Source organism: Adiantum capillus-veneris, chromosome 20 (genome assembly GCF_014529385.1).
Source record: "Adiantum capillus-veneris isolate H3 chromosome 20, ASM1452938v2, whole genome shotgun sequence".
NCBI lineage: Eukaryota > Viridiplantae > Streptophyta > Polypodiopsida > Polypodiales > Pteridaceae > Adiantum > Adiantum capillus-veneris.
In genome coordinates, this window is record NC_140950.1 from 152330740 (window position 1) to 152348117 (window position 17378).

Here is a 17378-nt window from a genome sequence, read left to right on the forward strand (position 1 = left end):
CAAGATCTCTGGCAGCTATACATCAAACGGACTTGGATCACATCTCCCTTCAGCGGAAGATGTCACACTAATACAGCTTACGAGTGGCGATTGGTCAGCTCAGAGTATCATCGCACAGGCTAAAGATAGAGGCGGGGCGCGCTCATGACATTCTCAGGGAGGAGAGGGTCTGCCGAGTATGCAAAGAGGAGGTGGAGAGTGAGGAGCACTTAGTTTGCAGATGCAATGCTTATGATGATATATTAGAGGGAGATACGAGTCACTTTTCAAAGGGCAGCCTACCCTCCGCGAGATCATGCACTCTCGAGATCAAAGACAGCTCGGGCACTACCTATTGGAGATATAGAGGCACAGACACACTGCTACAGCCACCTACAGAGACATGGAACCTCCAAGTGACGCGGGCTATGGTCTGGGGAGCGTTTGGTTGTATCAGGCCATGGGAGAGAGTGGCCTTTGAATTTCCCATGGCCTAGAACCTCAGTTCTCAGGGGGAGTATTCATTAGAGAGTTTATGTCTTTATGTCCTGTACTTGCATCTGTAATCATTTGTCTTGCATCGTGATGTGCCAACCATATCTGCTCCATATTGGGTGAGATTTCTAGCGTATTTAATCTTAGTGCATCGAGACACCCCTTTAAAGATCAGCGCGGTGTGGGTGTGATGGCTAACGTTGCTACACCAGAATATCAAGAGCTCCGATACGGAATTGGAAAACTGATTGACCCTCCGGATGACCCTTGAAGTTTTAAACTAAATTGATTGAGTTTTTGCAGTCTAATCGTGGACGATTACTTTTCTTTCAAGAGGGGGGTATGTCACAAACTGCTGATGTGGCAATCACTGAAGACCTAACCAACTTGCAGATCTTGGCCGATGGGCCTCAACCCTAACACAAAAGAAGAAGAAGAAGAAGACGACGACGACTTAGCCAGCTTACAAAGCCCAGCCTTAGTGCCTAAAGATAAAAAGGGGTTAGAACTTTAAATCCTAACCCTACCTACTTGTAGAGCATGGTCGAGGGCCCTAAACCCTAAAAAGAGCATAATTAAAGTAGATTCCCCAAGAATTGCGTAGAGCTGATGATGTGGTTGGACTGTACAGACTGGCCTGCGGTTTGTGGAGGGAGTTGACAACATGGCAGTGCTGTACGGACAGCCCATAGGGCACCAGATTTTGGACATATAGCTTTTAGAGTTGATGCTTTTCATGTGAGATGCTTTTGGACAGGCCAAGGGCCTTTAAATATGCTGTGTGGGTTCCCTCTCTTGCATTCTACTGGGTGGAGAAGTAGAGTAGAGTTCCCAGAGCTTGTAGCTTGTTGAGCAATATAAAGAAATACCGAAAGGGGCACGAGGGTTTGGGGCCAATGTTGTCTGGGAGTGGAACTCCGCCACTCCGTGTCTTGTGTGAACTCTCTCTCTCTCTCTCTCTCTCTCTCTCTCTCTCTCTCTCTCTCTCTCTCTCTCTCAGTTCAGTTGTATTGAAGTGCTAAAAGTCTATTCCAGTCTGTTCTTTCAGTTGGCATGTGGTGGCATCCCGTTACAGTCGGATTAATGATGTTGATTCATTGATTCCTTTTGACTAGGTGGAACATATTTATCGGGAACAAAACATTATGGCAGCATATGAGGTTATCGAACTCTTCTGTGAATTGATTGTTGTTCGACTTCCTATCATTGAATCTCAAAGGTTCTGCAGCAGCACCCTCAATGTTTGTAATTATGTGCAAAATGTTCTTCTGGGTAACTCACCCTTGAACATTTGTTTTTTTTTTCAGGCAGTGTCCGATTGATTTGCGAGAAGCAGTTGCGAGTCTTATATTTGCTGCTCCAAGATGTTCTGATGTCCCGGAGCTGCTACAGGTCCGGAATCTTCTTTCTGGGAAGTATGGGAAAGAGTTTGTTGTTGCAGCAGCTGAGTTGCGGCCAGATTGTGGAGTGAATAGATTGGTAAGGTTGTCCCTCGCATCAGTGCTCGTCTTAAAACTGTTTTCTGTCTATTTTATGATCACCAATATTCATGTTTGGATGAGTACGGCCAGATCATTGAAAAGCTTTCTGTGAGAGCTCCATCTGGAGAGGTAAAGTTGAAATTGATGAAAGATATAGCGGAAGAAAACAATGTGGGATGGGATCCCTCTGCTACTGAATCAGAACTTCTAAAGGCTCCAGAAGATTTACTCGTAAGTTTCTAAACCATCTTATGTCCATGTTTAGTTTATCAACCAAGACTGAACAAGCTATAACTTGTAATTTGGTTTAATAGGAGGGTCCTACACGCTTTCTCGGAGCTAGTCAGATGGCCTTGGATATACCACCAGAGGAGCCAAGTGTAGTAGAATCAGTGGTTCGACAGAATCAAATTAATGACCTTGAAGAGTCAACGGGGGCCGTGTTCGAATCTAACAAGGTCTCAACGGTAGGTCCAAATGTTGCACGTTCGTGGTGATAGCAGCATGATAGGATTTTTCTTCTCTTTCTGTTTATGCACCTTTTCAGGCAGTTCTATGATAACCGTGCAGGGTGAGAAACAGTTTATTCCTTTTGTGTTACCTGTTGTTGGACAATCGGAACCCCAGGTAAAGCAGCAGCCCACTTCCCAGACGATGAATTTACAAGAACAAAATGACAGACACGATGAGTATTCGCCACTCAATTCTCTCCACAAGGAGATTAGTTTTGGCAGTAATGATGGTGAAGATGCTACTCTTTCTTCAAGCAATAGAGCAGAAAGATATAAAGATGTTGTTGCTGCAGCTCGTGCAGCAGCAGAGTCGGCAGAACGTGCTGCTGCTGCCGCTAGAGCTGCAGCCCAGCTTGCAAGTCAGAAATTTGAGAGAACAACACCAGAGTCTAGTGTAGACAGCGGTGACGATGATGATACTGGCGATATAGCATCAGATTTGGAGACAAGGTATCCTGACAAGCGTCACAGTTCAGACTTTGATACTTTCAACAAAAGGTCAGCGAATGGAAAGCCTCTCTTTGATGAGCCTGAAGATGGAGAAGAATTTCGAGGTGTGAGTAGCTTTCCAACTGAAAATCCTTTCCGAAGGACTTTTTTGGATGATGACACATCGATGGGAAGCCAATCTGTTGTACCTTCTAGTGCTAGAATTGGGAAGTTCGATGATCAAGATGGGAGCACAGGTGCATCTTTTGGGAGTTGGAATTTTGATGACAAAAGTAGGTTTAGAAGTACAAGTTTTGAATCTGCCGGAGCAGGCGCTCCCGCTCCCCAATTTGACTCTGATCAGACAGAAGCGAGGGATGCTAAAACTGAAGAAAAATTCAATGGGGAGGATGAACCCTCAACTGTGAGGACGACCTCAATTAACACTCGTGTGCATCCAAAGCTTCCTGATTATGACGAATTGACTGCTCGGTTTGAGGCCTTGAGATCTAAACGCTGATTGGTGTAAAAAGGGACGTGCCTATATGCTCCTTTGAGAAGGTATGTGCAACTACTTGAAAGCAAGCTTGCAAGCTCCTATTTGTCATATTCTTCTTTGTTAAGCTATTCCTTTGAGGTTGCAGTGGATCAGTAGTCTTTGCTGTGCCTGCAGATTTTAAATTATTTTAGGGGCAAAGCGAACCTGGTACCATCACAACAATCGGAGGTCAGGGCATGGCTGTCAGTTTACAACAACTCTTTTCCTGTGCATTCTTCTTATGTTACAGAGTGCTCACCTGTATTCAACTTTGCTGTTGTATAAGAGACCCTCAACATTTTGAGGTTACGAATGTAGATAATTGGTAACCACAGTGATTACCTCTTTTTTCTCATTAGACTTGCCTCCTTATGTATGGGAGGTGTTAACATGTAGGTGTATGATAGATTTCTGGACCTGTATCAAAGTTGATTATGTTTAAGCCTCGAGAATTATTTTTGCTAGTGTGGTCTTTTGCTGAGGTGTCTCACTAAATTTATCAGTCTCTGCCAGCTGCGTGACCATTTATATATTCGATCTATGGTCATACAGCTAGTAATCTCATTAGAATTTCAAAAAGTTCTAGTTTTTTTTGTCCATTCTTTAGCCAGGTTAGTGCTGCTATTTTTGTGCATTGCAATGTTACGTATACTCGGTGGTTTGGTAGGCCTGAGTGTGCATTTGCAACTATTACTTGTTAAAGCAGCAGTTACTTTTTGAGTTTGGCACACCAAACTTCCTTGATTGGATATAGCAGCACTTTTTTGAGAGCTCGAGCAAGTCGGGGTTCATTAGGCTTCAATAATTATGGCTGATTAGCAGACCAGTTTAATAGGGTGGAGACTGTTCATGAAATTATGTTTATGTGGGCAAAGAGGAATTTCCAATCTCTGATTTATGTAAGAGAAAATCTCATGAAGGCATGTAGTGGCCCTCATCTCTGGACTTGAGTGGAAGAAGGATGTCAGGGTTCCCTTGATGGCCAATTCAAGCTCGTCTACGATGGCTGGAGAGAAACTTGTTCCACCTGACAGCAATGAGAGTGTCTGCTCATTACTTGATGAGCCTAAAGGATTTGCTCAAAAGATGGCCTAGGAGTGAGCCACAGGGTTTACTGGCCACCCTTAATTTGAGGCATCGTATGGCTACATCGTGGCCATTTGACTAGTTTTATCGTTCAGCTTCCACAAAATGAGGCTATTTGTCACAAGACGGGCACCATGTGCCAAAAGAACAGATTGAACAGACTTTTAGCACTTCAATAACAACTGAACTGGAAGAGAGAGAGAGAGAGCACGACACAAGACGGGGAGTGGCGAAGTTCCACCACAAGAGAGCACTGGCCCCAAACGTTGGCGCCCCTTTCGGTATTTCTTTATTATTGCTAATTCACAAAGTACAACAGTCAGGAAGCACCTCCTCTGCAATCTGCGCATTGAAGAGTGCCAGAGAGGGTCCCCAAGGCTCATATTTAAACGCTCAAAGCCTAAAAGCATCAAATATGAAAAGCTGACCCCAAAAAAACACTTCCCTAAAATTTCAGGATTTTTAAATCTGCCACGAATTGTGGAACGTCCGTGCAGGTGCCACGTCATCATATTTTGTTGTGCAAAGTCTTCTGAGTGTGTTCTGCTTTATTTTTAATGCCTTTATGTCACATGGGCCCCATTGGACGGGGTCCCATAAGTTGGTAGGACTCCTTCTGCTGTTGCTTGTTCTTCTTAGGGTTTAGGCCCCTCGGCCGTGATCTGAAGGTTGGCTCCGTTCTTCAGTGACTTGACACATCAACAGTTTGTGACACTACTTGTTATCGCGAGCTGGCATCGAGGCTATCAATTACCGCCAGCTTTTCCTTGCAGCATCTGAACCAAGGAGCTTACAACTCTAGCGTACTAGCCCCCATGCCAGCCACAGGCCGGCGTGCAGAAGAAGGAAAGGTGGATCACTTGGCGGAGGCAAAAAACGTCATAATGAAAAGAAAAGAGCAAAACTCCTTCACCATCATCATCGAAAACACTTCCAGCATGAAACAGCGGATGGTTTGACCATTTCATAGTCCAAACTATTGAGCAGCTTTTGTGTCTTCTCGTCCTTGCATGGCCATTTCTTTAACCCCTGCTGCTTTTCTTTTGCCTTCATTATGGTGACCTTGCCATATTGTCATCGAAAACTCATCTCATCATTGCCCTCTATTTGGCCGATTGCATCGCAGAGATCACAAACCTCTGCATCAATATTATCATCATCCTTGGGCTTATTGTGTCACAAAAGCAGCCCAGATAGCAGCAACACAGTTAAAGATGGCGATGCAAATGTTCGAAGTAGCCCATCCCTTTGCATCCCTTGGTGAAGCTCATTATGGAATGCTCTCACCAAATTTCCATACTTGAAAAGGTAAAACAACAAAAGGAGCAAGACAAAGAGCACGCTATTAGTTTGGGAGTGAGGGAAGGGTGAGCATGGTAAATGTAGCAGGTGCAGACAACATGTGTGAGGTAAAGACTTATATGTTGGCTGTGATGGAGGCATCAGATGCCAGGCAAGTGAATTGTTGTCAAGGGTGGAAAGAGAAAAGGAGAAGCCAGCTGATGAAAGCATGGCCAGTATATGTGAAGGAGTTCACAACATAATGGAGATGTACTTTGACATACGTACTTGTGATTACATCAACCGGCGGATATTGGTTGATGTCAATTGCAAAGGCAACATTGAATTGCAGTGAAGACTCGCAAAGTGAACAAAATAAAGAGTGCAACAGTGAGCCGACTAGAATTCAGTTTTGTTACTTCAATCTTTAGACCAATATGCCCTTTTTGTGATCTACATGTGCGCTTTTGAATGTTATTGTGGGCCTTGTGAGCCACCTTCATATACAAATTTGATAATGTTCAGAGGAAACAAGTTTTAATAAACCCTTCTTTTTTGTTTCGGTCTAAAACTTAGATTTTGAACTGTTATTACGGATATGTAAAGGATTATGCAAAGATCACAATCCCTTTGACTAGTTAATTGTAGTCTTATGTCACAAAATATTAGCTGTGGAAGGTGCAACGGTGTTCGTGCATGGGGTTCAAAGGTGAGAGTGCTCTTAATAGAGTACTCAGATGGTAGGTTAATGTGGGCGGGCATACCACTACATAAGTCGGCTGATGAGAAGCATTCTCATCATTCCTTCTAGGGTAGGGTGGGGAGCTTGAGCTTTGTCCCTCCCATGATGAAAAGTGTTCATAGGACACCAACAATGTGGATTTGCAAAGGGAAAAGTGCAATGAATAACTTCCTCGCAATTGGATGTGAAACCAAGGAGATAAATCACCAGGGAAATAACATTAAGGGATGTGAAATGGACAAGAAGTTGGTGTTTAGATACCATTGGATCTAGGTTCCAATACAGAAGATAAAAGCGGCAGGTAAGTATGCAATATAGAAACTAGTTGAACTTAAGAGAAATGTTTTACACAAAACCATTGTAATAAGGTGTTGATCTTGGAAACTCAACTTAAGCATTGTCTCATTTAGTGAGTTATAACTTCTCTTCAAAGAAGATGTGAAGTTTTATATATTTAAATTTTGATGTAATTAAGAGTATTATTAGACCTTTAATATCCTTGCAAATGATATCAAAATCATAAGGATCCATTGGCACTCCTTTATACACAACCAAAACCTTTATTGAGGAAACATCTAATGTTTTGTAATATGACCAACCTAAGTAAAATGCCAATTTTTATTTGATGGATTTTCATCAGACAAATTCAAAACTCAAAAGTACAACTTTATCAAAGATTACATCATGAAAAAATGGGATTGAAGCCTATGACAAGAACTTGGGTAGAGTTAAAGGATCAAAATCCTTGGAAAACGTTGTAGAAGTTCACTTTTTTACTTGCTCCCATGCTTTCACTTGGATGCCTTTCTTGTGGGTCCATTATCATTGTTAATTTCCTTTCCTCCTCTTAGTTTGCAACTAGACGTGCTTTTAATTTACCTATATTTCTTGTGGCTCCATTTTCTTGGCCTGAAGATAATGAGACGAAGAAGATAGACAAGAAATAGCAACATAGGCCAAGAAGATAATGACGAGAGAATGAATGAAGATGACTAAAGTTAAGACCGAAGACAAGGAGGAAGTGGAAAAGAAGGATGAGGAAGACAAAGGGAAAGAGGACCAACAAGCCACGTTGCTCCGCCAACATACATGCTACCACCTAAGGCCAATAAAAAGTGGCATCCCTATAGTACAAAGTGGTAGAGTGCATGTAGCCACCATAGCTACACAAAAAGAGAACATCACCTTCACTATTCATGTCATACACTTGGAAACTAAAGTCCTAGGTGAAAGGTCTTGGAAATAGTGGTAGAGGGCAAGCAGCCACCATAGCTACACAAAAAGAGAACATCACCTTCACTATTCATGTCATACACTTGGAAACTGAAGTCCTAGGTGAAAGGTCTTGGAAATATGAGATTCATGAAGTAAATGAACAACAATTAGCTCATGAACACCTTCTTGCCATTCAGGATGTGGACATTGATATTGAGGAGGAAATTGAAGATCCAAAAGTTAACATAGCATTCAGAATTACAAGGGACATGGCTAACACATGAGAGCTCTCACCAAGGATCCCATCAAATCACTTAAAGGGACCAAGCTGGTATAGCAGAAGCTTCTACTAGAACACCACAAGAGCAAATCATATCTCAATATTATAAAGAAGGCCTTCATGAAAAAATGTGTTAATGAAACAAGAGTTAGAAAGGGAGGTGGAAGTGGCCACAAGTATGGAGTAAGCCAGGGGCAACAAGCACAACACAAAAGATTTAAACCTAAGTCACTCACATGCATGGGATGGAGAGCATAAACTTGCCAGGTTTTGTGTAAATTCAATGTGCAACCGGCAACATTGCTACCAAGAAGGTAAGGGAACGATGTCTACGTGTATGTGAGAGAGATAGATACCTCCTAGCTATCCACACATACACACAACGAGAGAGAGAGAGAGAGAGAGAGAGAGAGAGAGAGAGAGAGAGAGAGAGAGAATAATCCAATTACATTCCATTATAAACAGGCATGCAACCGATGGCATACATAAATTCCCTCATCCCCATGACAGAAAAAACAGTTCAAGACTAATTGCCGCATACTTTCACTCCTTAGGGGACAAGGAGTGTGCAAAAAATGTGCTCACCATGCTCAAATAACAACACATGTAGGCCCATTAAGGCAACGGCCAAGCAAGGCAATCACATTGTATCATTTTGGTGATCAAATTTGTTAATTCTCACCATCATTGTTTCTCTACATTGTTGTACTACAAGATCTTACCTTTGCTTCTATTTGTGGTTTTCTAAAAGAAACCCTTAGTGTTGGGATGGGTAAGGGAGACTTTCATAGTTTTCAGTGCATGATGGAGACTTACCTTTCATTTCACATCATGTCTTTATTTTTCTTGCATTCTATTGTTTTAGAATGCTAAAGTGAAGTTTCACCTTACATAATTTTAGTAAATTTTACACACACACATACATGTTTCTTTTTTGCATTCTATTGTTTTAGAATGCTAAACTGAAGCTTCACCTTGCATAATTCTAATAAATTCTACACACACACATATATAAATTAGTTCTTTTTATTTCACCTTTCATTTCATAAGTTCACATGGCTTTACATTTCTTGCATTTTATAGCTTGATTCCAATTAGTGTTAACATTCAAGAAAGTCTCTTTTATTAAGCGGCTGCTGATTGAGTTTCCTCATCACAAAGAAAAAACCCGGAAATACTAGCAAAAATTTTGAGATTTGCAAAATGTTTGGATGACTTTCTCACCCGTTTTTCTTTCATTTACCATGGTTTGCAGCTAGCTACTCTCAATTTTCAATCGGCTCAAAACTAAGCTGATGCAATCCTTTCCCAAACACTGATACCAGTTTAAACAATTTTATCACTTTCTTATTGTTTTTGAAAGCCGTCGTGACCCTTTCACTTGTTCTTATGTGTATTTGGGTAAAGGCCTGTGGCCGCCCGCTCAAGACTAACACCCTCTACATACTAACTAATTTGATTGACTCTTCAAGTGTATATACAATAAAAGAAACACGTAGTGACTTCATAGGGTGTGTTGTTGCCCCAATTACTCGTCTCTTCTTCTTTCCCTTTCCTCACGCATGTGCACGGGCACGCCACCTCACTCATAATTGGTATCACAGCACGACAACGACACGGCCTTGGCTTCCTTATACCCTCCCCTCCCCTTGCATGTACAACGACCGTAGCTTTGGAGGAAATGAAAAGCTTGTAAAAATAGAATCTATGTGCATGAAACAGAAATGTTTCTTGAAGCTTTGAAAAAAGGGGGAATCTTGAACCTCAGAGAAGCTAAAGTGCATTGCTTTGAAATACAAGCAAAGTGAATCTTTGGAAGGAAATGTGAACCTTGAAACTTTAGCTTCTTGGTTTTGTGCAAAAATCAATGTTTTTTTTACATTAAAAAAAAGCTTTTGGGGGACATCAACTTAAGCAAACGTCTTGGAGGCTTTGGATTTGCAAAAGGTTGCAAAAAGCTTCAAACTTTGACAAAATTCAAAAGCAACAAGGTGAGATTTCACGATGGCTTTCCAAAAAGGAAATCAAGATATGAGGGAAATAAAAATACTATATATATATATATATATATATATATATATATATATATATAGATAGATAGATAGATAGATAGAGAGAGAGAGAGAGAGAGAGAGAGAGAGAGAGTCACAATCGTTTGTTCTTGTGAAAAAAGCTCTTTACTCTTTAAAAGCTTTAAAAATAAAAAGGTACACAAAATAATATAAGATGAGCAAGGACAAAAAAAAAAACAAGGCAAAGTCTTAAAAAGGCATATAAGGCTATGAAATGAAAGGGACCCATTTGACAAACTCCATCAACATTTAAGATGAGTCTCCATCATTGGCACTGAAAACATTGGAAGGATGCTCGACTCAACACTAAGGCTTCTTTTAGAAAGCCAAAAAGATGAAGCTTCTTGGATTTGTGAAAAAATAGAAATCATAGTTTTGAAGCTTCTTTTGGGGAGAGTGTGTACACACATGCGCACACACACATGAATCGGAGAGCTTGTGTATGAGTTTAAGCATTGGTGACCTTGTATCGATGGTTTTTGGCAAGAGAGTGTGTAACACACACACACACACACACACACACACACACACACACACACACACACACACACACACACACACGTACATACATGTTGTGCGCGTGTGCGGAGTGTGTGCAAGAGAGGGGAAGAAGAGAATGGGAAAGGGAATGATACACAGACAGTCTCTGTTTGGGTTAGTGGAGAAGAAAGAGATGTGTTAACACTCTCTCTTTTTCTCCCTATATTGATTATGTGAAATAAAGTGTACAAGGGTGGTTTCCCACGGCCACCTAGCTTACACCCCAACAACCTTCCACTTGAAGGTCATGGTGGCCAATAGTGGCATTAGTATAGTTAGTCTAGACAAAGTTGATGAAGCATCACCGGGGCTTCATCCTACACCCATAAGTTCTATACAATGTGTAAATCGCTCTGAGGCTAGACTCTTCGTGAGAGCATCTGCGGGATTGTTGTCAGTATGAACCTTGACAAGCTCGATGCGCTAGCCAATGCATCTCGTATGACATGGTATCTGACCTCTATGTGTTTTGACTTTGAGTGAAACACTGGATTCTTTGCCAAAGCAACGGCACTCTGACTATCACAATGCAATATTGGAACCTCGTGAATGCCCAAATCTCCTACTAAACGAGCCAACCATATGGCTTCCTTGTTGGCGCCAGACGCAACAACATATTCTGCCTCAGTGGTAGATGGAGACGTGCAATCTTGGAGACACGATCTCCAAGAGATAGCTGCTCCAGCAAACATGAACATATAGCCAGATGTGGATCTTCTACAATCCACACAACCCGTATAATCCGCATCCGTTTAACCTACAATAGATGCATTGCTGTTTTCGAAGTGTAAATGCTTGCTAGCTGTACCTTTCAAACATCTGAAGATTTTCTTCATTGCTTCCCAATGCTTCTTGCCAGGGTTTGCTATGTACCTACTAACCGCTCCCACTGCATGTGCAACGTCTCGTCTTGTGGCTACCATAGCGTATATCAAACTGCCAACTGCTGAAGAATATGGCACTTTCGCCATTTCCTCTTTCTCAGCCACTGTCTTGGGAGAATCTTCCTTGCTGAGTTTGGAGTATGCTTGCATTGGGGTACTCAATGACTTCCCCCCCTGCATACTAAAACGCTGCAAGACTTTGTGGATGTATTCTTCTTGAGATAATTCAAGGATTCCACGTTGCATGTCTCTCTTGATGTGCATACCAAGAAAGTGATTGGCATCTCCCAAATATTTCATGGAAAACTGAGTGCTTAGCATCGTTTTCAATTGATTGATCTCATCAATTGATTTGCTTGCGATAAGCATATCATCTATATACAAGATCAAGATGATTAAAGAACCATCGTTCAATCTTTTTGTGTATAAGCAGTGATCCTCTTGACTTCTTATGTAACCCCGAGACTGCATGAATTTGTCAAATTTTTGATACCATTGCCTTGAACCTTGCTTGACGCCATAGAGTGCCTTTTTAAGTCTACAAACCAATTCTGCCCTCGTTGGCTTTTGGGTTTCACATACAAAGCCCTCTGGTTGTTTCATGTAGACATCTTCATCTAGATCCCCATGAAGAAATGATGTGTTCACGTCCATTTGGACAAATTCCATGTCCTAGATAGCAACCAAGGCAAGCACAGTGCGAAGTGTAGTCATCTTGACTACAGGAGAGAAAATCTCATCGAAATCCACATCTTTCTACTGCTTGAAACCCTTGGCAACTAGACGAGCCTTGTATCTAGGCTCCAGATCTTCCGTTGTATACTTCTTGTATACCCACTTGCAAGGTAAAGCATTTTTGCCTTTTGGTAATTCGATCAAATCCCATGTCTCATTAGCCACAATCGAATTGTATTCTGATTGCATAGTCTGCTCCCACTTAACGCTCTCATCCATTTGTATAGCTTCTTTGTAGCAGGTTGGCTCTCTACTGTCAGTGACCAAAATGTGGTGTATACTTGGCTCAAACCGCTCGGGCGCACGTGATACTCTCTCAGAGCGTCTCAGTGCCTTATTGTTGGACTTTGCTCTCTCCGGAGCAATAGTAGTATCTTGCACTTGAGGATTATGTGTGTCATTAAATATCTAATATCTAACCAACCCAAATGATTTTTTCATATGAAACTGATCATTTCGTATGGGACAATAAACGGGTTGCACATTGTCACTATTTGCAGTCTTTGAGTCTTCACCGTCCTCAAGCTCCATGTAGTCATCACCTGTTTATTTTGTTTGTTTTCTTTCCAAGTAATCTTTGTACATATTTTGTTCGTTGAAAATTACATCCCTGCTTCTAAAGATTTTACCATCTTCAGGATTCCATAGACGATACCCAAAGTCACCTTCTCCATAGCCAATGAAGAAATACTTTTTGGACTTTGCATCTAGCTTTGACCTTAGGCTTCTATCTATGTGCATGAAAGCCTCACACCCAAACACTTTGGAAAATGCATAATTTACTTGTTTACCTGTCCATGCCTCTTCTGGAACTCCCCCATCCAATGCCGTTGAGGGTGACCGGTTGATTAAGTACACAGACGTACTTACAGCTTCCGCCCAAAGCTCAAGCGATAGGCCTGCATGTAGATGCATGCTTCGTGCTCGCTCCATGATTGTTTTGTTCATCCTTTCAAAAATTCCATTTTGCTGAGGTGTCCTTGGGGTTGTCCTTTTCCTTCGCATGCCATTGCTAGCACAAAAGCTTGGCTGCATTATTCGCCTCCATTGTCGGATCTCAGGCATTTAACCTTGGCACCCGTTTCATTCTCCACAAAGGCTTTCCACCTTTGAAATATAGAAACACATCGCACTTATTCTTCATGACAAAAACCCATGTTTTTCTAGTCGCATCGTCTATGAATGTTACATAGTACAATGAGCCACCAAGGGATGGTGTACTTGCAAGACCCCAAACATCATAATGAACCAACTCAAGTTTTTTATTTTTTCTTTCATTTCCTAATTTTTGAAATTTTACCCTCTTTTGTTTACCATAAACACAATCTTCACAGAACTCTAAGTCCACTTCTTTCAAACCTGGTAGAAGCTTCTTTGTTTGAAGGATTTGCATTCCTTTAGCACTCATTCTATGCACTTCTGCACGTTGCACCTTGCCATGGGTTCTTGCCATTGGCATCTCCCAACACTGGTATTGGCTGAGATTATCATGCTTAGTTGCTTCTCCACATGCAAGGTCAATACATAAGGTCCGATGGTCTGATTCCGGGGTCCATTGGCCAAACATAAAACTCTTTATGCGATACATGATGGCTTGGGGGGAGGGGGCGGGGCGGGGCGGGAGAGAGAGAGAGAGAGAGAGAGAGAGAGAGAGAGAGAGAGAGAGAGAGAGAGAGAGAGAGAGAGAGAGATCTTTTGTAGTGATGAAAAACCTAGGTTAGAGAGTTAGGCAGGATAAATTCAATTCTATATATCCCTTTGAATTCTTATTGAGTATTATATTTGTATTTTGGGTGTAAGGTGAGCGAAGTTTAGTAGAATAAATCTCCTTTCAAAGGTGTGTTGGTTATTATTGATTATTAATGTCAACTTAACCGTCGATACGTAATAGCTTAATGGGGACTCCGACGAGAATGTATCCCAAAAAGGCGCTAAGTATATTGCCGGTGGGAACGACACCCAAGCGCAAGAAGTCTAGCACCACATAATAAACACGTTGAAGAAGGGATAGGAAAAAAAACACCGAATATGCGATATTGATCGCACTAAAGATGTAATGAAAACCGCGGTGAAGATGAGATAGTGAGACTCTTTTCGACTACACGCTTAGTTGCAATCGATGATGCTACCATCAAAAAGGTAATCAATGCCTGCACAATCCAAGCAACAGGGAGCGTAGACACGGTTGCAACACGCTCGTAGGGCCACGAGCTATGCCGCAAGAAAGCACTCAAGGCGAGCCCGCCTTTGTTGCAAATGAGGGTGCTATTATTATATAATAATCACGAAACACAAGGTGGGGTAGTTTTATTTGGCGATAGGGCCGACACACATACACTATGGGTTGTTTTATGAACATATAATGGGACACACAAACCTTGATGTTCTATTGATGCATTGCATGTGCATTTGTGGGAAAGAAACATATACCAACATAGCAAAAATTTGTAGAGTAAATGAGGTATAGTTCATGGAAGAGAGAGAGAGAGAGAGAGAGAGAGAGAGAGAGAGAGCATGAAGTAGATCTAGATCACTCTCGCCAAAAATTCTTTCAGTGGAGAACAAGGTCAATGGAGTACAGAATTCTGGTAGGCCAAGTGATGGTATCCCTCCCAACTAAGCCTTGAACTTCACAACTATGCCAAAATCGGCATAGTTACAAAGGGTGGTCATAGTTATTCATTTAATGCTCCTTTTTGTGAATGAGGCTTAGTTATTTGTTCAAATAACTGATAAGTAAGCCTGGCGTGACCCTATATAGCCTAAGGAGAATGGGAGGGTGGGACTCTGTCACAACTTAAGAACCAAGTAATGAAGTCCCTGGAAGGCACGTTTGGAATGTTCGACACGAGGGACAGTGGGAGAGTAAAAAAGTATGTTTCATTCACCGTTATGATACAAAAAAGAGTTCCCTGCCTACGCACACACACAGAGAGAGAGAGAGAGAGAGAGAGAGAGAGACGCACCGGCAGATCGGCTCTGTCTTGAGGGAAGGTAAGAACTTGATGTTTTGTGGGGTGCGTTCCGTGATGGTGATGATGGAGGTGTGCTTGTTTAGGTCTGCAATCTCTTGGAAGGGAAGAGAAGGCGATGAAGGAGGCTGTGATTATGGAGGGCAACCGCCCTTGCAGAAGGTGGATGAGCAACTTTATGGAGACGCGATGTAAGCCTGCAGAAGAGGTGATGGAAGAGGTGGAGCAGAAAGGCAGTTTATTGGTGCGTGTTCGCCGCATCGAGATGCAGCTCTCTCAGGTGCTCTCTCTCTCTCTCTGCCAAGTGTGGTAGGTTGTTTATCCCTCTCGAGTAAGGATATGGTCACGGGTGCATCAGTTATCAGTAAGATGTTATTGATGCAATTACAAAAAGCCTTGTATAGTTGTATGTAAGGCAAATAGCTGGTGCACATGTGACCATGCCTGAGTCATAGTTATTTCAAAAGGTAACTGATAACTATACATTGAGTGACAACTCCCTAACAGTTCTTTGAGTTCATGAGTCGTCCCCTTGAAGGTCTTGCCTCTTGGGATTGGTCCTACGATGAAGAGAGAGAGAGAGAGAGAGAGAGAGAGAGAGAGAGAGAGAGAGAGAGTTCCGCTATGCGAAAAATGTTGCTTGCTGACCAACTCTAAAGTAAGGCTAAGATAACCAACCTTCAATTGGTGTGTGAGCTACATATAAGTTGTCCTAGTTTGTGACTAATTTGGACATGTCTAATTTTTCCATTACTACCTTCATTCTTTAATCTCTTCTTTTGAGAATATGGCCTCCGGTAATTCGCTAATGCTCATTTGCATGTCCTTTTGTTTCTCTGTTAAAACCCATTCTTTGATGGTTTGTTTCTTTAAAGCAACTTCAGCACAAGCTCTCTGTTGGAAGAGAGAGCTTGTTCTAACTTCCTCTCTTGGAAGAGCAAAATATATCAAAAGTTAGGTAAGTGCATTTGGAAACATGAGGTCATGAGAGTCCTTTCTCTCTTCTCTTGTAAATGGGCCTTTGATGTACCCCGTCCCCCCACAAGACAAAAAAATAACACACATACTCATATCTATACATAAACTGAGTTTCTATAATGGCCTTAATCGGCCATTTCTTGAAATCATGTAGGAAATTTTACTTCAAAAATGGTATTTGATGTACTTCATGACTTCCATACTTATTAGCTTGTTTTTTTTCCTTTTAGATAATAGATTCCACAAATTCTAGCAAGTGTGGACATGAAGTACGCAAAGAGTGTGTCTCCGCCTTGGAAGAGCTTCTCCACGTTGAGTGTGTCTCAACCTTGGAAGAGCTTCTCCAGGTTGATTGAAACTTGATGGTATCGTGTAAATCTTGGTCTCAGCACTTTTGCCTAAGTCTGCAATTGTATCGACATGTTTGCTTATAATGTTAAGAAACAAAGACAGATTTGTTTGCCGCTTGTGGACGCCAAAGAGAATAGAGAATAGGGTGGATGTGGATGGGCATGGTAGGTGTACAAAGGTATGAGTGGTGAGTGTAGTGAGGGCAATGGATGATCGGAACTCTAAACTCTATTTCTCAATTGTATCTATGTGTGGAAAATGAGAAGGCATGATAATGTCCCATCTTGTGGCAATTGGTACTACATATGTGAGCCCTTTTTGAGGACATGTTTATTCTTGTAGGGTTATTTATCCTCCTCGACCACCTCCCTTGGAGACGTAGCTATATTATCTATCTCAAATGAGGGAATAATTCATAAAATAGAAAAAAAGAGATGTAATCTTGATATGGGTTGATAGAGATGGAAAAGTTCAATCTCGAAGTGAATAGTATAGAAAGTATTGTGAATTTTTTATTCACAAGTCTCCATCAAAAGTGTAATCTTGGGAAAGAAGAAGTGTAATTAGGTGAGATTTGTTACATTTTAATGGAATCAACATCTTTATTATAATCTTTTTGACAATCCTATTTAACTAAAATATCTATACAAAAGAAACACCCTTGTATTAAACTATTGTCCTTAATGAGTTGTTAATTCTTCTCTATAATCTTGGATAGGATTGTGTGTGTGTGTGTGTGTGTGTATGAGAGAGAGAGAGAGAGAGAGAGAGAGAGAGAGAGAGAGAGAGAGAGAGAGAGAGAGAGACT

The 17378-nt window shown here is 41.5% G+C and overlaps 1 protein-coding gene and 1 long non-coding RNA gene across 2 annotated transcripts in view; both read left to right on the forward strand.

Annotated features, from left to right (window-relative positions):
* The window catches only part of LOC147433415 (uncharacterized), a 40534-nt gene extending 36749 nt beyond the window's left edge, over nucleotides 1–3785 (forward strand). The window contains exons 3-8 of the mRNA XM_086492983.1: nucleotides 1590–1693; nucleotides 1782–1953; nucleotides 2046–2186; nucleotides 2270–2422; nucleotides 2526–3457; nucleotides 3570–3785. Coding sequence (XP_086349109.1) covers nucleotides 1590–1693; nucleotides 1782–1953; nucleotides 2046–2186; nucleotides 2270–2422; nucleotides 2526–3416 — 1461 coding nt within the window. The 3' untranslated portion in view covers nucleotides 3417–3457; nucleotides 3570–3785. The remainder of the gene's footprint in view (nucleotides 1–1589; nucleotides 1694–1781; nucleotides 1954–2045; nucleotides 2187–2269; nucleotides 2423–2525; nucleotides 3458–3569) is intronic.
* Nucleotides 3786–15108: 11323 nt separating this feature from the next.
* On the forward strand, nucleotides 15109–16863 carry LOC147433417 (uncharacterized). The gene is made up of 3 exons (XR_015185603.1): nucleotides 15109–15263; nucleotides 15328–15521; nucleotides 16450–16863. It is a non-coding gene; the product is annotated as an uncharacterized LOC147433417 (long non-coding RNA).
* The last annotated feature ends 515 nt before the right edge of the window (nucleotides 16864–17378 follow it).